General features: G+C 40.5%; 1 protein-coding gene across 1 annotated transcript; it reads right to left on the bottom strand.

The window, feature by feature from the left end:
* Positions 1-3,737: 3,737 nt before the first annotated feature.
* On the bottom strand, positions 3,738-6,641 carry LOC115798373 (uncharacterized). Its single transcript, XM_030755210.1, has 6 exons — positions 6,520-6,641; positions 5,441-5,476; positions 5,051-5,263; positions 4,655-4,939; positions 4,411-4,539; positions 3,738-4,315 (listed from the first exon to the last, which is right to left on the bottom strand). The coding sequence occupies exons 1-6, from the start codon at positions 6,551-6,553 to the stop codon at positions 3,738-3,740; spliced, it is 1,275 nt and encodes a 424-aa protein (XP_030611070.1). The 5' UTR covers positions 6,554-6,641.
* Positions 6,642-22,417: the final 15,776 nt, after the last annotated feature.

Raw genomic sequence — 22,417 nt, 5'->3', positions numbered from 1 at the left:
CCCTCTACAACCCCTTAAGAAATTGATGGACAGACAAAAAAAATATTAAAGGAATGCTTTTTAATCAGAATATAACATCAATTAAACTTAAGTCAATTCAACTTCTGGGATATTGATCTGGTCAATTAAGTAGCAGAGGAGGTCATTAATCAGTTTCAGCTGCTTTGGTGTTAATGAAATTAACAGCAGGTGGACTAGAGGGGCAACAATGAGACAACCACCAAAACAGGGATGGTTTTACAGGTGGAAGCCACTGATATTTTTTCTTTCCACATCTTTTCTGACTGTTTTTTCACTAGTTTTGAATTTAGCTAGCGACGGTGTCCCTGCTGGCTAGCAATGCTTAAGCGTTGCTTTCATATGAGTAGTATGAGGTGATACCTGGACCTTACAGAGGTTGCACAAGTAGTCCGACTCCTCCAGAATGGCACATCAATATGTGCCATTGAAAGAAGGTTCGCTGTGTCTCACAGTCTCAAGAGCATGGAGGAGATTTCAGGAGACAGGCAGTTGCTCTAGGAGAGCTGCACAGGGTCACAGAAGGTCCTTAACCCATCAGCAGGATCGGTATCTGTTCCTTTGAGGAACAGGATGAGGGCTGCCAGAGCCCTATAAAATTACCAGCAGCAGCCCACTGGAGTGAATGTCTCTGACCAAACAATCAGAAACCAACTTCACGAGGGAGGCCTGAGGGCCCGACATCCTGTAGTGGGCCCTGTGCTCACTGCCCGGTACCGTGGAGCCAAACTGGCATTTGCCATAGAATACTAGAATTTGCTAGACTGCCACTGGTGCCTGTGCTTTTCATTGATGAGAGCAGGTTCACCCTGAGCACATGTGACACATGTGAAAGGGTCTGCCGGATGGAACATTGTTCGGGATGACCGATTTGGTGGTGGGTATGGCCTGGGGAGGAATGCACAGGCCTCTACAGGCTAGGCAACGGCACCCTGACTACCATTAAGTATCAGGATGAAATCCTTGGATCCATCGTCTGACCCTATCCTGGTGCAACAACAATGCCAAGAGCGTGCAGGCAGTTCCTGGAGGTGATACCACTGACTAGCCCCCACACTTGCCTGACCTAAATCCAACAGGGATTTGTCCCAACTGGGACATTGTGTTTTGGTCCATCTGATGCTGCCAGGTTACACCTCAGACTGTCCAGGAGCTCAGTGATGCCCTGGTGCAGATCTGGGAGATCTCCCAGGAAATCATTTCACCTTCTCATTCGAACCATTCCCAGATATTGTCAGGCTTGCATACAGGCGCGTGTGGGCCATACAAACTACTGAGTACCATTTTGAGTTGCTGTAATGAATGGCCTGCTGTATCATTTTTCTCTTTGATTTTTGGAGTGTCTTTGAATTCAACCCTCTGTAGGTTGATAATTTTAACATCCATCAAACAATGTGGCAGCCTTTGGTTCCTAACACATCACCCAGTCCATATCAGAATAGATATCTATGCCTTTATTTAAACCAACAGTAAAGATACAGGCAGGAAACTTTGTAAGAGAGATGGCGTATGATTGAGTGGTAACCTCTGGTACCACAAACTGCAGTTCCTCTCTTTTGACTTGAGCCCAGCAAATACGAAAATAGCATGTTTATCAGTAGAGAAATGAAAAGAAGATCCTTTTACTCTGATGTAAATAATCCTGTCACCTTTTTTGTGGTTTTCCAAGCACAATATTTTTTTTGTGTGGTCTTAAGATACATTTCCTTGTTTTTATTATACACTCTCAGAACAAAGTCTTAAAATTGTTCTCATTTTGTTATCTTTAAACTAATTTCCTTTTCCATTTGAAGACACAGATAAAAGAGTTGCAGCTGAAAAAGACTGAAAACACTGATTAACTGTTCAGCTGAAAAGCTACAACAGCTGTACCTTGAAGATATCAGACGTGTGTATGAAGAAGGAAACGGAAAGTATACCTACCACTGAAACGCAACCACCAAAACAACATGACTTTGTAAGGTTGGAAATGTTAGGTTAATGCATAAGGATATTTTGTATAGCGTGCCTTTATTTTAAATCCCTTTATTATGTGAATAGGAGCCTAAAGGGACTCCAGTCGGCTGTCACTTTGTTATTCCACACCAAGGCAGAGTCAGCGAGGAAGTAAAAAGGGGTTGGTCCTTTTTTTTTTAACTTTTATTTCATAAACTGGTGAATATTACTCGTTTAATTTGAACTGTGTTACTCAACACAGGAGACACTGCAGGACAGAAACCCACAGCAAATAAAACAACACAAAACATCTTTGTATGTTTATATAATAATATAATTTCAGGCCTTTATTGTGTAGACGTGTGTCGGGTACAGTCTTTTAACACAGGAAATTTTAAAAATCACACATACATATATATATACAAAAAAAAACCCACATGAAAACAAAATTGCAAAATGTCCAGTAAAAGCAAAACTTTTAACTTTTTAAATGACAAAAGAAGGACACTGCTGGGATTTTTAGAAGATTTTAAGAAAAGGTGCTTAATTTTTAAGACTTTAATCTGATGCCACAACATCAGATTAGAGTCTTAGGGCACAGAGCATTATTTTAGATTCAGGATTTTTAAAAATATATTTCTTAATGTCTAATTCCAGCATTTCAGCAGAGAAGCAGTCAAACAATATCAGTAAAACCAACCGAATAGGGTCATACCTGTGTCACTGGTTGCAGCACGCGTTGTACGTTTAATGAATTACAACCTTTAAAATTTTATTGATATTAAATGTTTGGTTATAGGAAGCTATGCAGGTTCATTAGCACTAAACATAGATTCACAATTATTTGATTTGCACAAAAAGGGGCACACAGAAAAACGAACAGACTCCCAGAAGATATAACTGATCATGAAAACACGACTCTACTCTGCAGCAACGTGCACTCTCAGGCTGCGGCTTTCATACTCGAAAACCATTACTAAATTGCACCCGATATCAACCTATTATAAAAAAATATATTACAAAATAAGAAATTGTCTTTTGTGCTAAAAGGAATCACACTCTTTTCATCATTAAAAGCATATTATAAAATAACAGTGAAACATTCAATATACAATACATTTTCTGGAGCAATCCTTTGAAATGCATAATCTAATTTGTTTGAGTGAGATGAATTAATAATATGTAATGCTGTAAGTAGAAATGAACTGATGCAAAGTGTTAATAACAGTTTGTAGCATCAAAGCTGAAGGACTAATGATGAGTTAAATATGATGCTGTGCTGGTGTAGGCCTTAAAATGAATGTAACGTGTGGATGTGTTGCTGTTTTTTTTGGTTTTTTTTTTTTTGACTCGGTGTCGCAAAATGTTTGCTGCTCTGGTGGATTACGATCACATTTTGCATTTTGCAGAATGCTTTGTATAAAAGTAGTTAATGTAATTCATATTGGAATCATCTCTCCTCGCCAATGACACAATGGTAACAGCAAAAACCCTCACTCCAGCTGTCCCCTGCAGTTTTCCACAGATTTATTTGCATCATTTATTACAGATTCTCTACCTGTATAGATGAACCTGAAGCTTGTTAAATGTTCATCCAATCAAAGAATTTGAACCTCGGGATCAAGACCAATACATCACAATGTTTTTAGATTGCATTAAATGTAAGTTTTCTCCGGCATTAAAGCTGCTTAAGCCTGTTTCTCCTTTTTTATTCATTTACCCACTGTTGCAGATTCACTGCCCTTATCTCTCCTCCATACTGCTTCACATCCTCCCTCTCCTGTTTACTGTGACTCTGCTATTACCCCCTCTCCTCCTGCTGCACCTTCCACACTTAAAGTGTGGTATATCCCCTCCTTCATTCCCGCTTTCTTCAGTGCTTCATATCCCCCCTCTCCTCCTGCTGCACCTGCCACCCCTATAGTGTGGTATTCCCCCTCCTTCATTCCCGCTTTCTTCAGTGCTTCATATCCCCCCTCTCCTCCTGCTGCACCTGCCACCCCTAGAGTGTGGTATTCCCCCTCCTTCATTCCCTCTTTCTTCAGTGCTTCATATCCCCCCTCTCCTCCTGCTGCACCTGCCACCCCTAGAGTGTGGTATTCCCCCTCCTTCATTCCCTCTTTCTTCAGCGCTTCATATCCCCCCTCTCCTCCTGCTGCACCTTCCACCCCTAGAGTGTGGTACACCCCCTCCTTCATTCCCTCTTTCTTCAGTGCTTCATATTCACCGCTTTTCGCCTGGCTGCCTGATGCTCCTGGATTGAGGGTGTCATATTCTCGCTCCCTCCCAGATGCCTTCTGCAGAGTTTCATACTTGTCATCGCCTTGCTTTCGTGATTTCATCGCCACTTCCTCATAGAGCCCTAAGAAAAGTGTGATAGACATTGCGGTATGAATGCTGTGACCCTTAGCTTAGCTCAAAATGAGAAAAACACACACACACAAATGAGTTATTCACCTGTGGCAGTTCTCTTACGCCTTATCAACAGCCCCCCCACCAGCACTAACACCAGCCCCACCAGCCCCAGTACCAGTCCCACCAACACACCCACCCTCACCCCACCCTCTTCTTCAACGTTCCAGTTACCTGCGGGAACAGAAAATATTTATATAATAGTTATGACTGTCCCTCTATTAAATGATCTGAATTCCCATTAACATCATTTCACTAAAACTGAAGATATAGTAAAGAGTGTGCTCACCTGAGGTCCTTAGAATGATTTGGTTACTTCGCTGATTTCGATTCCCATCCGTACACCAGTAAATGGTCTCAGAGTCATGTAAGTCCGCAGTTTGAAAGGCGATACTGTTATCGGTGTCTTTTAAACGCAGTTGAACCATGTTTGGCTTTCTCCCATCCCTGCATACCCAGCACTTCCATCCCTGCAGACGATCCCCATGTTCAAGCTTCAGGATAACTGCACCTCCGACCCACATGACAGAACGGCCTGTCTCAATGCTGAGTTTAGGACGGGGATCAGGTGCTGCTGGACAAAAAAAAAAAAAAGAAGTCACAGTCTCATTACATGTATGACTTGTGAATTTTCCTTTAGATGTGTGGGAGTTTGAGCTCTAATACATGTTGGTGGTGGATTTACCTTTGGCATTGATGCTAAAAACATCACTCTTTCCCCCGCTGGTCTCACAGTAATAACGCTCTGATTCCGCCGAGTTAATTTTAATATTCCAAGTCTTGAGTTGGTCAATTTGTTGGTCATTTTTGTACCATATCACTGAGTTCTCAGTTGTATTACATGTTAAGTAAACTGAATCACCAATGAAGAAACTTTTAAATGCAGGTGTCGCATAAACTAAAGAAGCAAAAAGACAAAAAAAAATAAAAAATACAATTAAGTATTTGTGTGGCCCTTCTGAGTTTTTGGCATTTCTAAGAAAAACTACAGTTTTGCTGTTACATATACTTATTACTTTGAACATAGCTCAGCATAAACAAGTGACATTGTTAGAAGGAGGTGAATATTGATTACCTTGTGGCTTCTGACCTCTAACCAGGAGTGGCAACACTGCAACAGCAAAAAAAAAATGTTCTTTAATTTGAGCCAAATTTTCCACTAAATGAAATGCGTGATTCATCTGTGTCTGACATTCAGCAGATACTGGCAGAAAAATACAAGAATATTTTTTGAAAATAACATTTGAAAATTAGGAATTCTTTTATTATGTATAAATGAGTGTTTGTTTAAATCCTCACAGAGTTTGTTGTTCGCTCTGAGATGCTCACACACTTGCATAAATAAAAATTTACACTTTGAAATTGTGAATACCTAATACATTTTTCTCAAACTTGCATCCTGTATGATGTCTGAAATATAATTTATCACCTTCACTTTAACCCTTTGTAGCAAATTTATTTAAATGTCATAAATACACAAGGTTTTTTTTTTAATTGTTTTGTCTAATCTGAAATATATTTTTACTTTTCTCAATGCATTTGAGTGAAACAGCTGACCCTACAAACATGTAAACCCATTCAGTTGAGATGTAGACACCATCTGTTACACAAATGCAATGCATGACTTTTAATATTAACATTTTTATTGACAGACGACAAATTAATTGGAAGGATAATTGTTTAGTGAATTGATGTAAATGTCAATATCAAGATTCATTCGGCAAATATGCTGACATTACAGTAATGCCAACCTCACGTAATGCATTAGATTAAAAAAAAAGAAGGAAACAAAACAAATAGTGGCAAATATAAAAATTTAGTTTAACATTAAATTTTCACATTAAATTTTTGCACATCATATATATATATATATATATATATATATATATATATATGATGAAAACTGTCATACTGCTTCATAATAACATGAAAAGCTTTTTATTTTGAATAATATAACTGCAGAAAAACTGCCAAATATGTTTTATTTGATCATTTTTGCCAATCAAAGAAATTTTAATTTTGCAGAAGTTCTTTTTCTGACATTTGGGAAATGACAGTTGCACAACTATAAAAATAACTGACAGCTGTGGTCCCTTCAGGCCTATGCAATGAAAAAGAAAGGTCCCACGCAATGTTTCATCTATTCCCTCTTACCTGCAAAGAGCATCAGATGTTTTCCATTCCCCATGGCCAACAGGGCAGAGAAACTTCACAAGGACTGAGGCCAGAGAAGAAGTGGCTGCTTCACTTATTCGGTCATGTTGAGGAAGTTGGGGGAGGGGCCAGCCTAAAAGTGTTGCAAAAGACAACCTTTTCTTTTTTTATACTCTTTCAATTTGAAATAGATTTTTCCTCATTCTCCTTGTGTAGTATTTTTCCCCCAGCAAAACACCAAAGGTCATTTATATGCTACATGCTACCTGTTTGCGAGCTCTCTTGCCATACTGAATGATATCAGAAGCTCCCCACATGGCATTATTATCATTGTGTGTTTGTGTTATATGCTGTCACTATGGCTGTGGACAGAGAAAAACAATGAATATGGCTTTTTTTCTTCACACTAGTGATAAAGTTGATAAAGTAAGCTTAAAGAGGGGAGCTTCTAGCACTCTCTGTCATAACGCAGAGGAGGACACAGGATACTAAACATACTGAACATGCATGCTTACCCCATACAAAGTGAAGAACATGGTTGGCACGTGAAGCAAAACAGTCAAGTGTATTATTGAAGATGAGTAAATATACATATTATAAAAAAGCAACAAAATACCTAAAAAGAATCAAAAGCAAATAAGGTCGAAATGCCAAAAGCAGCCAAAATTGTTTTTTATAAAACAGGAAGTTAACTCAAACATTATTATGGGGAAGCTCACATGAAAAGTCACAAGTCAAGTTATGAAGCAAGAACCTTAAGCTCTGTGATTAATAATAATAATTTGATGATGATGATGCAGGTCAGTCTGAAGGGAAGTTAAGTCTCTTACTCTGTGGACAGAGATCGAAACTATTGCTTTCATTTTGAAACTCCTCCCAATGTAATGGGAATGATATGCAGGCCTATAAATAAAACCAAGGCTTTAGTTTGATATTAAAATTTACATCTTGCAATTTTTTTGTGTGTGAATAAATTAATCCACACAGAATACTGTGCAGCTGGTACTATGACACCTCATAATGTGATCAATCCCATACGACTCAACTGTTTTAGCTGGTTGACAACACTGAGCTACTGGATACTGGACTTCCTCTGCAGAAACTGGACTTCCTGAGTGGATACTGGACTTCCTAATCAACAGACCCAAGAATTCTAGTGCGAGCTTGGTTGAGCTACCCAGGAAAGAGAATGAGAAGCTTTGAAACATGAAGCACCCCCCCACCCCCACCCCACGCCCCACCAGATAACACAAGAAGACAGTTCTGGCCAACACTTTTCATAGACGTCTGTTTAGGTTCTCAGTCATCCAGGTCATAGTAGACTCGGGAGCTTGAAAAAAAGGGTGACTGGACCTCTTTTTGTTTCTTGAAGATACTTCACCTCTCATCCGAAAGGCTTCTTCAGTTCTCGAGAACTGGAGAAGCCTTTCGCATGAGAGATTTTCAACTGCTTTACTTCCTGGAGAAGTTAACTTCTTCTATCGGTCTACAGTAGAGAGCCTTCTCACCAACTGCTGCACAGCGTGGTTCACCAGCTGCTCAGGAGAGAAGAGAAAGCACCTGCAAAGGGTGGTGAGGGCAGCAGTGATTGTTATTAGTGTGACTCTACCCTCCCTCAGCTGGCTCCAAAGGAAAGCCAGTTGTCTTATAAGGGACCGCACCCATGCCCTCTGGATGAGAATTAACTCAGAAGTCCAAAATCAACAGGATGAAAAAAAAAAATAAAAAACAGTTTCTTTAGCCTTGTCAGCCCATTACAATACACAGTGCATGGAGTGTAATGTTTTGCAACTTCCAAAGACATTGCCTGAATGGAAATTTAAAGTAATAGCGCCCGGTATTAGTTTCTTTTTCTCCTAGCATTGCGGTTTTAGTGTTCATTACTGACCTTCTTAGTATTTGGTTTCCATGCAGTGAAACAGTTCTGAGAAATGAAGGGGAAACGGTTACAGTTTCTCTCCAGTTCAAACTGTTACAAAGACTGAGAGACAATGTGCAAAGATGAGGTGAACCTAGAGTTCCACAAATCAGGTTTGAAAACTGCACCGTAGCATGAAAAGTTTTAACTGAAAATAATCTTTAGGTCAGATAGTTACATGACAGTTGACAACTTTTTAATGGGCAGGTCGCATCAGGACAGTGTGGGGTTTTATGGCGTTAGATTACCAATACAGATTTCTAAAAATGCAACAGCCGAGTCAAGTATGGTTAAAAAACTTCCCCTTTTCAATGCAGAGTTCAATAAAAGAAGAACTAATAAACCAAGAAGTGGCTTCATCTGCCTAAAAACTGGATACTTGCAATTTTTTTTTTTGTTGTTTCCAGGCATTTAAACCCTGGAAACTACTTGGTTTTGTGTGGTTGGAAATTTTTTGACTAACTGTATTCAGCAATACTTACGAATGAATAAGACTGAAAGCCAAATCAGTTTTTTTCCACACATTATTCTGAGGACATCTTTAAAAAAAAAATTGAATGAGGTATTTCAGTTACTTTAAACAGCCACTAGAGTCCAGCACTGCATCAGTATTTCTAGAGAGCGACACACGAATGGGGCCTTCAAGCAGGTTTGAGCAAGTTTTTACTGACTGGCTTTATGGTAAGTACATGCCTAATATAAAAAATCAGTTCATTTTAAGAGTGAATAACTGTGTTTGGGGTGGGAATATGCAAATCAGTCTCAGTTTGTGAGCGCAGCCCTTATAAGTAGCAAATCTTAAAATATGACTTTATTCTTTGACTAACATGAATGCAAACGTGTTTGTAGGTTTTCAGTGCACTCACACTGAAAATGTACAGTCATCATATTTTTGTTTTACGCCAAACCAGCAATTTAAAGTGCTTCACAGCTTCAAATTCATAGATCGATATTTTGTCTCGCATCCTCTCTTCTCTGCTTTTGTTGCCTTTTTGATTCTAAGTCACCTTCGGCAAAGAAGCTGAACTCACTAAAACACACAGGAAGTAAATAAATAAAAACCCGCCTTGCATGTTCTCACTACTGTGTGCTCCATCTGCCCGTGACCCACTTTCCTCTCCTTGCATTTGGCATGAGAGGGTTAATACGGAAAACAGGAAGAAAGCTAGCTTCTCAGAGATAAAAAAAAAAAAAAAGGACATTGGGTGGCAAAGGCAGTGTAAGCACCAAGGTAGGATGAAAAGTGTGGTGAATATGCACTATGGAGTGGCACGCCATTAAAGGAGAGCACCGACTAGGGCTCTTATCAACGGTAACAATGCAGGTGTCATGTTGTCCTTAAGAGGCTGGATATGGCAGGATTCATCTCCATCTCCTCTTAGCAGAGGGTACTGTTGTGCACATTAATGTATTTCAGTCAAGCTTTCCTTTCTCCATCCTTCTCTTTGATGTGCTCTAAAAGCTGCCATAAAACAAGCCTAAGGACAGTCTTTTCACTCAAACACTCCAAAGGCATAAATGCTATTCACTGAAAAATACTTGTTATCTAAACTTACTTGGTACCATCACACATATCCAACATTAGAACACTGAATATATCATTTCCTAATTTATTTTTAATTTATTTCTATGTGAATACACTAATCTTGCAACTTTTACTGTTGCTTTGTTGCTTTGCTGGATAGGTCACATACAGGAAATATGTAAGCGGAAGCAACTGGAAGCCTCTGCTGCTCCGTTTTAGAGTTTTTACCTTTCCTGTACTCGCAGCCTGCCCTTGCAGCAGTTGTCATGTCGCTGCCATGGGAGCTGCTGTGCCATGTATGGATACCAACCCAATACCCAGTGGGATGCAGAGAGTGACACAGTCACACCTTGAGATTGTCACAAACAAGCAGGCATCACCAGTCACTCTCAGGAGTGGTATGGTGGGGTTTTTGAGAATTTATATGCAATGTCACCATCAGCAGAACTGTGTGACTTTTAATTATCATCTCTGAAAATTTAGACCTTGCTTCAGCAATGTCTGGAAAACCGTACCGACTGGATCATTGTATTATTATTTTTCTTATTTGTTGAAGGATTCAAGCAAAACAAAAACACTAAAAGAGGTAAAGTCACCAAAAAAGTCACCTCCCTCAAAGAGGGTCCTCTAAATGGTGTCCACCACCCGCGTTTTCTCCTTGCAAACAAAAGCACTACATGAGAGATATATATTAGTCAGGGCTGATTGCCATAATTCCTCTCAGCCTTCTTTATCTTTCTTATCTGATTTGCCCATGTTTGAACTGCACCCACTGCAGTGCTATGATCAAAAGAGGATACTTTTCTGCACCCCTGCACTGGAAGGAAGTTGAAAATGAAAAAATAGGATTTGTGGTTTATTTGTTGAAACACCTTTGTGGGCCAGGTGGGTAAAACCAAACAGCAGCAGTAAACTTCCTGTGTGTCGGATTCATGCAGAACACACAGAAAGCCCTGAAGACTTGAATGTATTTTCACAGAATGTATTTTCTAATGTCTGATAACTTTAGTGGAAACACATTTTTCTCATTATGTTTTGTTTCCCGGTGGTTTTAATGTTGTTGTGTTGATGCGGTTCTTGTAGAATTGTCGAAGTGTTTTATGATTAGGATTGTTGGCACTGCCATGATTTTTTTTTTTTTTGCAGATATTATTGGAGCTTTTATATGTTGTGATTATTGTTTGCCTTAAACTATGCTGATGGGGGTTTATTGCTGAAGCGCGTCTTTTTACCCTTTAATAAATACAATGAAGTATTTTTTTAGAAAGCGTTGGCGTTCTCTTTCCTTTCAAAAGTCAAATACTAGTCATGTAAAAAAAAATTGGTATCAGTATTGATAAAAATAAACGCTATTATGATTTTTGCAGTATGGAGTGGTGAAAAGGGATGAGATGTTGGGTAGGTTTTAAGCAATTATCTCTTTTTTTGAGCAACTTTAAAGAAAAGATTGTTTGATCGTGCAATATTATTCCCACCAGAACTGTTCTCGTGTCTTGCCAGTCTCTATAGCTGCAGTTGTAATCGGGGTAGTTGTTGACATCAACATCTTCAGACATGGTTTGGACAAATCATAAAATAATTTTGTTATTTCAGTCACGCCAACAGATGACACATTTCTGTCTCTAGATTATAAGCACTTTCAGTGCTCAGACAGAGTAGAAAAGTGCTATATAAGAACTAGTCCATTTACCATTTTAGAACAAGGTGTAAATGTCCAAAGAAAAATGCCAAAACCTCCACTGTACGGAGACTGGGCCACAAGTCCCAGCACCAAATAGGTCTCAAGAACAAATGGTGAGACAGTTTGTTCGTTTTATGAGACGTTGTATAGCAGGAAAAAAAAGAAGAGTATTTCAAGTTGGCATTTATTGTTGTACTTTAATATGTTTTGATGGGAAGTATGGGTATATCCGGTAAAATATACCTGACGTTAGTGATGGTGGCACAAAACTGCACATTAGTGTTCTGGGGTCAATGCTGCACAAGCATATGGCAGCAAACCTACTAAAACAAGGCAGCATACCTGCTATATTTATCACTGGAAAGTGCCCAAACAGAAACAGAGTTTTGCTATTTTTTGATGACCTTTCAGCATCAAGGAGACAAAGGGAGCTGTGTAGTGTGGAAACCCATGCCCAGAATATGTGAGGCAGATAAAAGGTGGGAATCAGGTAATGTGAACGTATCTGATTTATAAATTGGCTGAAATAATAAGAGAGGGACTATCGAGAGATTGAGATGTGGTGGAACCGTGAAAAACTGAAAGAATGAGAGAGAATAATGAAGAAAATTGGGGATAATTGAACAGAAGAGCACTTGGGCATGAAAAAAGAGAGAGAACTGACAGATGGTGAAGAGTCAGTACACAGAGAGGAAGGAGAATGGAGGAGAGAGATCAATCTAGCAGCTGAAGTAAGACAGAAAGAGAGTATGCAATGCTGGAGAGGGAGTGCATGAATGTGTGTGCTAAAGAGACAGAGAGAGCGAGAGAGAGGAAGAGAGAAGCTACACCAGGGCATAGAGTAGGTGAAAGAGTGTGTGTGAATGAAAAAGAGAAAGAGAGGCTGCACAATACAGGAGCTGAGGCTGGCTCATACCGATGCATATTTAAAGACTAGGAGGCATGAAAATGTGATTTTGAAAGAGAAAAAGGCAAATCACTTTTTCTTTTTTTCCCTCATCTATATTTTATTGACTGGATCTTTCTCTCATTTCTTTAATCTTGGTCCCTTTTTTTTTACTCTCTTTGTGGTTTATGAAGGAGGTCACTACAGATACAACAAGGAGCAACACAACCTGAACTACAGACTAAAAGGTATTTAGTCTTTTTATGTTCCTTTATACTTACAGGCTTGGTTGTAATTGAATAAGAACTGATTTGTGTACATCACACAACTAAAGTGATATAAAGTGTTTGCAATACAAATGAGCATTAAAATATTGACAGTGAGAAATCTTGATTGTGTAAACTCTGAACTGAAAAGAGGTAGACGATCTTTAGCAGTGAAGTGAAAGTCACAGTGCTTTAGAAAAAGAAGTGGATGCTGCTGAAATTGTGGTGGCGGGGGGGGGTTGCATGTCCTCTGGGGTCTAATTCACATGTTTTATGTAGGTGGGTAGGAAGAGAAAAGTGGGACAGAAAACAAAAATACAAACAAAAAGAAATATCACAGAGCCTCCTAAGAAAAGTCTGTAGCAAATGCACAAATGACTCTAGAACAGCTTTAAGATGAATTAGTGAGAGCGAACTGCTCTAATATTAATGCATATGAGCTTCGATAGATAAAGTAACAGTATTCAGCCTGTGGAATGATAGTTGCGTGTTTGTTTGCTTGCAGTGCATGTAAATTTTGGAAATTCAATTACAGCAACGCACGCTTAGATGATATTGTAGCCGGGCAGATGGCCGCCCTCCCCGGTTTCACTGAAGGCTTTTTTGTCCTGCAGAAATATTTTTTTCCCTCCCCGTTGTCACTAAGTCTTTGCTTAAAGGTTAATGCTGAGTTCTCAAATGCTGCTATAATGTGACCTTGACCTTGCTTTGAGCGCAATGAACGCAGTAACTTGTGTTGTTATTTGACTCTATAAAAAGAAAATTGAAAATCTGCTGTTCTCAAGGTGGCTTCTTTAGTTCCCTGGAGGTTTGAGACTAAGAGCCAAAGTGGCTGCAAAATACCTTCCTATTAAACACTGCGCTGTTTACACAGCACCGGCTTGTTGGCCAGCTCCCATCAGCCTAGCCCTCTGCCACCCAAAGCATTTTATTTATTTTTTTAACCTCAAATTATGCACCCTTGCTTTAACCATCACAAACTGTCAAGAAACAACAGACAGAAGGGAGAACAGTGAAGGCTGAGGGCATGTGTTGCTGCCCCCAGCCTCCCCCCACCCCAAAGCAGTCATCCTATGGGACTGTTCTGATCAAGAAGTGAATATTTACATATGTGGACTGTTCACAACAATGGAGCTTCTTTTAATGCCTCTCATGTTTGCAATGAGTAGCAATAAGAAACTCACAACAAGCAGTTCCTGCTTGGTTCATTGGATGGCTAGCTGGCACAGAGACCACAAAAAACTTCTTGTGTACTTGAAAAAGATTTCTCCTATGTAAAGAGCACCTGGCCCCCAAATTTTTTGAGAACCCCTTAAGCTGAATCCACTTTGAATTACAACCATCAATTTGTGACTAACTGAGAACTGGCATCATGACCATGGCCATCGCTCGCTGTTACCCCTGTTTACAAACTAAGTCATGGCCTGTAACATGACAGCAATCCATGTGCAGAAGAAATGATGGCATGGTTGATAATGTAAGTTAGAAATGGATGTTTGGAGAAATAAAATATTAATCCTTACGCTTATGTAAAAGCTACCTACGTGCCTGTATTAATACCACCCAGACACTTATGGTGGATGAGTTCAAAAAGAAAAGGTGCTGAAATGGAAAGGTGAGCAGAATCAAACTGGAGCTCATCAACACCCACATTTCACACACTTGTTTAGCTGAGACTTGTCAAAATCGTTGCCTGCTCACATTATTTATGGTGTCGGGAGGTGGAGAGGTGGAAACCCTCTAAGGACCCTAGAGAACTGACTGCCATACGCATGCAGCCACACACATGCACCTAAATGCTTCATTTAGTTCAGGCCTGGTTGAAAAAAAAAGTGCACCACATTATTAGCTAGAGCTCTGCACCAGTGATGCATTCCAACTCTGTGCCCTTTCATCCTATAGATACCACATAATTGAGTTTTGCACAACCTCCTAAGACTTGCCCCACACTGTCTAATGCACAACAAGCAATGCTGGCTTTAAAAGCATATTTTTCTATTGGAGAATTGCACCAAGGGGAATTCATTTGGAAAAGAGAGAAAATAAACAAACCGGGCAATTTGGAGCAGAGTGGGCAAAGGAAGATTAATGGCCTCCTCAAAACACAGAACAATTGATCATAATGGAACAAAGGAAGCTGGGCGACAGTATCAGTGCCAGAAAGGGACTGAGCGATTATATGTGTGGGTAACACCAAAAGAGAATATGATTATGAAGCAATTGAGTGGAAGATGAAATAAACTGGACAGGCCAAACAAGGCTCGATGTGTCGGTGGAGATGAGTGCCTCTGAAAGTGAGTCAGAAAATTTCACCACGACCGATTCCCAGTTCATCCTGTCGTGTCTCATATTGTCTCTTTCCTGCCTGGTCCTGTTATGTCCTCCTCAATCAGGAAGAGCAGGAGTCCATTAGCGGCCTGGTCAGTGCAGCAGATGTGACAATGCTACACAGTCCAGTAATTCCCTAGGGTTTGGCATGGAGAGTGTGTAGGACAAAAAACAGACGTGCTGAGCGACTATTTCCAGTGACAGCTTACTGCTGTGGAAGAATACAGCTAGGCTTCATTTGCTGCAAGCTTCTGCTGTATATGTGAAGCAGAAATGCAAAACCACCGAAACAAAATATCCCGTAAATCAGTCCCACAGGGGTATGGAGCTATGAGAAAAACCAATAAATAAGCAAAATAAACCTGCGCATATTTTAATACACACACACACACACACACACACACACACACACACACACACACACACACACACACACACACACACACGCACGCACACACACACACACACACACACGCACACACACACAGTGGTGTGTAAATTAGGGCAAAAAGCTATAAAATCTGATCAAATAACTGGCATGGATCACTCTCTGTCTAACATTTAGTTGTCAACAAGTAACCTTGAGAAGTAATTTTTTTTAACACACTTCTAATTGTTATTTTTGGAACCAATAGAGTCTCATTGTTGTGCTCATTAAGAAGAAAGAGGAGAGACAAGCCGTTTCCCCTGACTCTGCAGGCTTTTCATTATTACATACAGGGAGATTTCCCCAAGGGGAAAGATCTGGAGGATTGCCGTAAGCCATGAAAATAGAAGCCAGCAAAATACAACACATCCACCATAATGAAACACTCAAACATCTTGAGCTTTACTGCTTTTGAACACAACTTCAAATTAATGATTGAACAATTAAGCGACAGTTGTTTAACACAGACGCCTCAGAAAGCAGCAGCTGGATTTCAGATGCCCTGATTACAGGCGTTTTAAAAGGGAGCACTTCTGTGCACTTGGCAGGTGTTGCAGCAGAAAGCAAGTGAGAGCTCAATCTTCTTTATTACATAAAAGCAGAAGTGATACATCATAAGGTGACAGAGCTCCAGCACAAGTGGGTGATCGCACACCTTTAGGTCTTAGTATAATTGTTTCAGCTCATTAACCTCACTGTTTCCTTCGGTTTCTTTTTCAGGCCCTTCTGGCTCACTTCAGAACTGTAATGAGGCGGTGCAGATCTTGTCACAGTGAAAAGCAGGTGTAAAAAAAAGAGGAGAAAAAAAATGTTTTCCACAAAATATCTTGAATAGGAAGTGTGCATTTAATGCTTTCTTTGCTTTCTTGCTTTTTTGTTTTTTTCTTTTCTGTCCAACATCTAAACTTAGCTTGGAAAAGAAACCACTGAGTGATCGAGCAAGGATAAATGTTACGCTCTCTTTTAGCTTAACTGTTCCTGGTATCAGATAAAGATTTATTACAAAGTCCTTTACTTGGAGAACACGGCGGTATAAAGTGAAATTGGAAAGTTAATAATGAAAGCTTCTCCAGACTGTAGAATGAATGATACTCCATTACATGGAAGGTGGATGAACTTTAATGGGTCCTGACAGCCACTGACATGGTTCTCACTTTGTCAGCCATGTCTAACAGCATTTATTAGTACCTTGTTGATTTTTGTCTCTCAGTGTTATCTTTATGTCACTGGACGTGCAAGGTAAGTGAAACTGTCACTAGTGGACGCTTAATTTGTGGCCATAAAATCCACCCTAAAGCCTTAAACCTGCGCTCATCTCCGTTTGTCTGACTGGTTTGCTTGTGGCATGCTTTTCATTGCATTTGAGGCTTGAGGCAGAAGCTCTGAGACATCCTTGAAAAGCTTACTTAATGCAAGGATGTCTATCGTATGGTTGGAAATGTTCCAACTTGCACTCTGCTCTTCCTCCCTCTCTTTTGTTGTTGTGAAACAGAAGGAAACCTGTTGTACAGTCGCCTTTGAAGTCTGTATTCTTGACATTTTAATGAGCTTTCTGTAGCGAGTGAAAGGGAAGCTTGTGTTGTAGCAGTCAACAGGGGGCACAGTCGAAAAAGCACTAGTGCTCTGTGTTTTTGTGTTGTACTATACGTGTCAGCACTGCACCATTTTCATGTAGTTCAGGCCATGCATTCAAGGTCAAGCCTTATCCACTAACGCACACCAGATGCATGAAACGAGTTTGGACTGAGAGCTGCTGCAGACACGTGCACATGGACCTGGCTGAGCTGTTTAATAGCAAAAATTACCCCCAATTAGACGTTGGGATACATTTCTCCAACGTTGCATGCAGATGAAATCATAATTCAAGATTTTAAACTTTGCATTTGCGCAGGGTCCTCTGTGTGTGTGTGTGTGTGTGTGTGTGTGTGTGTATGGGGCGGGGGGGGCAGGATGGTTGGTTGGTTGGGAGTGAGAGAAAGAGAGAGAGAGAGGTGTGGTAGCAGATAATGTTTACAGTCAGGGGGAAATCTCAGAAATAGCGCTGGGGATGTTCACTCCTAACTCAGTGCTGCATTGAGGTCTCCCGGCCCATCCAGCCAAGTTTAGACCAAGCGAGGCCCTCGGTGCACGCTCTACCTGACCCAATTATATCCAGTCTGAGGGGAAAGATAGCCCACTTTGATCCACATCAGACCGCCAGCTGACTGGTCTGGCACTTAATGCTTCTTTCCTCTAGACATTTTTCCAGAACAGATGCATTTGAGTGCTGCTTAAAAAAACTTAGTGAGTGCGTACAAGATCAGAGTATGCGTGTGCACATGTGCTCGAAACATCAGGTGAGTGGCATCATGTAACTTATGAGGCAAACTGTGGCCCCCTTTTGTTAAAAAAAAGGGGGGGGGGGGTAGGTCTTGGTGAGGTTATTGGGAAGGATCGCGTTGGCGTGCAGATCAAAGAAGGAGGAAACGGAGAGCTGGGGGTAATTATTTTAATCATCCATTTAATTGCTGATTAGCGGTGTTATCATTTTTTGTTTGATCAGCATCAGTTACGCAGCTGATTTAAGCGCATCTGTTTGTGGTTGATAGGATCTCTTTTTTTTTTCCTTTGCTGTGGGAATTGCCAGAATCTCTGGGTGCACAGAGGATGAATCTACTGCTGGCATTGTTATCCATCTTTAAAATGAATACAGTTTGCTAAGACTGTCAATGAAACACTCACACTTCGCCGCATTTTATGAAGCACGGATTTAATTACAGCCTGGAAATGCCAAGCCTCGTCACTGCAACGGTAAATGAAGCAAATGAATTCTCCTACGGAGCTTTTAAAACGTTTGTTTCAGAGAATGCAAACAGTAAAACTTACTGGCTCTTTTAATTGTACTGTCCAGCTTTAATGAGTGCTGATGGCACAGGGTAGCTCTCAGCTTAGCCCTTCCCCCGCAAACCCCTACGTCAGATGGCTAGTGCTGTACCATTCATATAAAACTAAGTGCCCTCTCCCTGGCTCATGCTGTCCATTTTACACTGGAGGAGGCCTGGAGTCTTTTTGATGGTTCTTTGTCATTGGTCGCATGAAAAAGGCTTGAAGGGTGGAGACCCAGTCAAAGAGAGGGAAATAGAGGACAGAACTTGGCCGCTCCACTTTTTCAGGACGTAAAAGTGGGACAATCTGTTCCTTGGATGATCTCCAATTCTACTTTCCGGGGACCGATACACTGAAAATATATCTATACACATGCACTGTCCTACATAAGGAGAGACTGAGAGAAAAAAGAGAGAGAAGAACAGAAAGAGAGAGAGAGATTGACAAAAAGAAACATGAATATGAGCTGAACTGAACTGACTGCCCATAAGGTCTTTCCAGTTTAGTGTGCTGGGAATGTAATTAGGAATTTCTGTGGCCAAAAGACGACGCGAAAACCTGCAGCACACAGGGATGAGACACTTACAGCAAGATCTTTTAAGAGGTGATGTGGGATAATTTAATGAAATACAGCAGGGATGACACATTTTGTGCAGATCAAACATTATTTTTGCAGCCTTTTTCGCCCAAACATATATTGGTAATAATAGGTTATTACTATAACTTTGCAAAAAAGCAAGCTGTACAAAAAGTAGAAGAAGCAAAGGCAAATAGAGATTATTTTTATGCGTGACGTCTCTCTGTAAACCTCTCCATCCATCCATTTTTGCCCTCTGGGGGGCTAAGGAGGGGATCCATCTCTGTCATCATTATCATGATTAATCAGCTCCTGATTCTTCATTACTACCTTTCATTACTGTCTTTGGACCCACATCCGACCAGAATTATGGAAATACTTTTTTCATGGGGTCTAGTCATCAAGCTGCTAGACTGACTTCCCAAGGGCAGAGACACTCACCAACTTCTGAAATCTTAACCCGTGCTTCTCCTCTGCTCTTACCTTCCATGCCTGTTAAAAAAATTTATGTCTGAAGTTCATAGTTTAGAGGGAAGGGGAGAATGCATGAAATATTTTGATGGGCAGCTAGCTGTTAGCTGAATTACATAATATACAGTGTGTTTAGATGTTAAAGGATAAAGGTTAAAAGGTAAAACTTTCTCTCAAACTGGTGATTTTACTTTTAAAGTCACACTGTCAGTTCATTTAATGTCAGCTGGCAGTGTCTGGTTTGCCACAGCTGAAAAGAGGAGCAGCCACAGAGGCCACAGCATCAAAGAGCATGAACCCTATATACTGTACCTATGAAGGATCCAAGAACATTTTCAGACTAAGAAAAAACTAAACAAACTATCAACATAAAGGAAAAACAGGGATTACCATTGGTGTAGCTATTTGCTCTTCAAAAGCATACAGTATCAGTACTGTTTACTCTCACTGTCAGATTGGGAGAAAACAGTTCTGTGCTATTTAATGTGGCTATCTTTGGATCATGCATAGTAGGGCAGCTAGCGTGCTCCCCGAAGCTTTCTAAAAGCATGATTTAAAAAAAATTTTTAAACTTTTGTTTTCAAATTAGACCAAATGTAAACACAGCAATATGCATGTGTGAATACTTACCGACTGAGCAAACCATGCATGTTCATCTGTTTGGTTTGTTTACAGTACTGTGCAATAATCTTGAGCCACCACTCATTTCTTTATATTGTGCTTCCAATGAGCCAGACTAATTAAAGTGGTCTTGAGTGATATTTTTCCAGGTTTTCTGAAGGTTTTTCAAAGTTTTTCTTTGGACATCAGCTGTTTCTCACTCATTTTCAATTTTGTTTCTTTGTTAAGCCACTTAACACTGACCCATGAATTATTCAAGCATTAAAAGGCACCCAATTCAAGGGAAGAACCACTGTTGTGTTCCCAAATTATGGACAACTTAGCAAAGAGTCCATTTTATATTTTGTCTTTAAGCACGTTGTGACTACATTAGCAGCCTGTTGCAAAAGCATCACTTTTTTCCATTTCTTTAGTTGAATCTATGAAAAATTCCAAAGTTTACACAGTTTGAATGGCATAAAATAGTATTTTCACACCAATGAAGTGCTTCCCAAAGCTCTATTAGCCCAAAAATGTGACATATCTTTGTACTTTAAAAAAAAAAAGAAGAAGTGGCAGGCCTAAAAAAAAAAAAAGATCTACAGCAGATGAACAGTATCTGAAAGTCATGTCATTAAGAAATAAAAATCCAGCAAAGTCCTGACACAGGCACAGCTGATCCATCTGTTATTCACTGAAGCCTCATCAGAAATGGTCTCAGTGGAAGGGTGGCTGTCAAGAAGCCATTCTTAAGGATGGGAAACAGGGAAAAAAGGCTGAAGTATGCCAAATTACACAAGAACTGGACTGAACAAGGCCTGATGGAGTGATTAATGCAAATTTGAAATTTCTAGTTCAAATTGTTGTCAGTATGTACAGAGGTCAGAGGAGAGGTATAACAGTGAGTGCCTACAGCCATCCATAAAACACGGTGGAGGCTCTGTCATGGTTTGGGGCTGCATTTCAGTCAGTGGTGTTGGGGAACTTGTCAAAATGATGGAATTATGAATGCAGAAAATTACAGTTTGAGACACCATGCAATACCATCTGGAAAAAGTTTGATTGGCAATAGCATCATTTTTGAGTTTGGCAGTGATCTAAAACACACTACCAATGCAGTAAACGTATACCTGGGTAGAAAAAATACATATTGGAACTCTATGTCCAGAGACTGGACCTCACATTATTGAAGCAGTGTGGGATCATCCTGACAGAGAATGGAACAAAAGGAAGCCAGCATCCAAAGAAGAGCTTTGAATGTCCTTCAAGAAGCCTGGAGAACTAGTCCTGAAGACTCAGTAAAGAAATTACAAGTTTGACTAAAAGAGTGCACACTCGGATCATGTGTGTTGTACCCTCTCACACCAGGAAGCTCAACTAGGGAGACATGATCGCATGTTGCACCACATCTCTGGAGAGCAGGGTGTGATCACCCAACAACTCGTTAAACTAAAAGGTATGATAAGATTCTCTGAATCAATGGCTGTCCCAGATCATAACTCTCCTCCTCCCAAAACACCAACTCACCCTTTAAGTGCCAAGCTGTGACCGCCACAATGCCCTGAACCTCCAAAAAGGCCCTTGCACATACCTGAAGTCTTCTAGGGTGAGTTGGAAAAGAGAGGGATTACTAACTCAGCGCTCTTTAGTTTGTAGGCAGAGGAGGAGAACCTACACTTCTGATTGTTTTTCTGGTTGAGCTACTGGGGAGGCGAGCCTTGAGGTGGACATAGGCTATTTTAAATGCTAACCAAAATCTCTCCTTTGTGGACTTTATTTCCAAATTCAAAAGTGTTTTTGACAAAGGTCAAAAACCTGATGGCCATCCAAGAAGACTTTGATGCCCTCAAAGAACATTTTGCCTCTGCTCTGGTCCTCAGTCAACAGGATAGCTCTATACAGTTCATAGTGGAGGCAGATGCCTCTGACTCCAGAGTTGGAGCACTGCTGTCCCAGCAGAAAGAAGGTAAAATGCACCCATGTGCTTTCTTCTCTCGTCATCTCTCTCCTGCAGAAAGGGACTATGATGACGGTGACTGCAAAGTGCTCACTATCAAACCGGCCCCTGAAGAATGGAGACACTGGCAGGAGGGTGTGGAGTATCCTTTTGTCATCTGGACAGATAACAAGAACCTGGAGTATCTCCAGACCGCTCAGCACTCAACAGGCCAGGTGGGCTTTATTCTTCACCAGGTTCAACCTAACCATCACTTACTGACCAGGTTCTTGCAACGTCAAACCCAACACCCTTTCTCAACAATTTGCCACGGAGGCCTGCATGATTGGTTCTCTGACTTGGGAGATCGAGTCACTGGTCCGAGATGCTCAGCGGGACAAACCTGTTCCTGGAAATG

The sequence above is a fragment of the Archocentrus centrarchus genome, chromosome 19 (genome assembly GCF_007364275.1).
Source record: "Archocentrus centrarchus isolate MPI-CPG fArcCen1 chromosome 19, fArcCen1, whole genome shotgun sequence".
NCBI classification, from domain to species: domain Eukaryota; kingdom Metazoa; phylum Chordata; class Actinopteri; order Cichliformes; family Cichlidae; genus Archocentrus; species Archocentrus centrarchus.
Note: the sequence above shows the minus strand (reverse complement) of the source record. Positions and strands in the feature narration are given on the sequence as shown.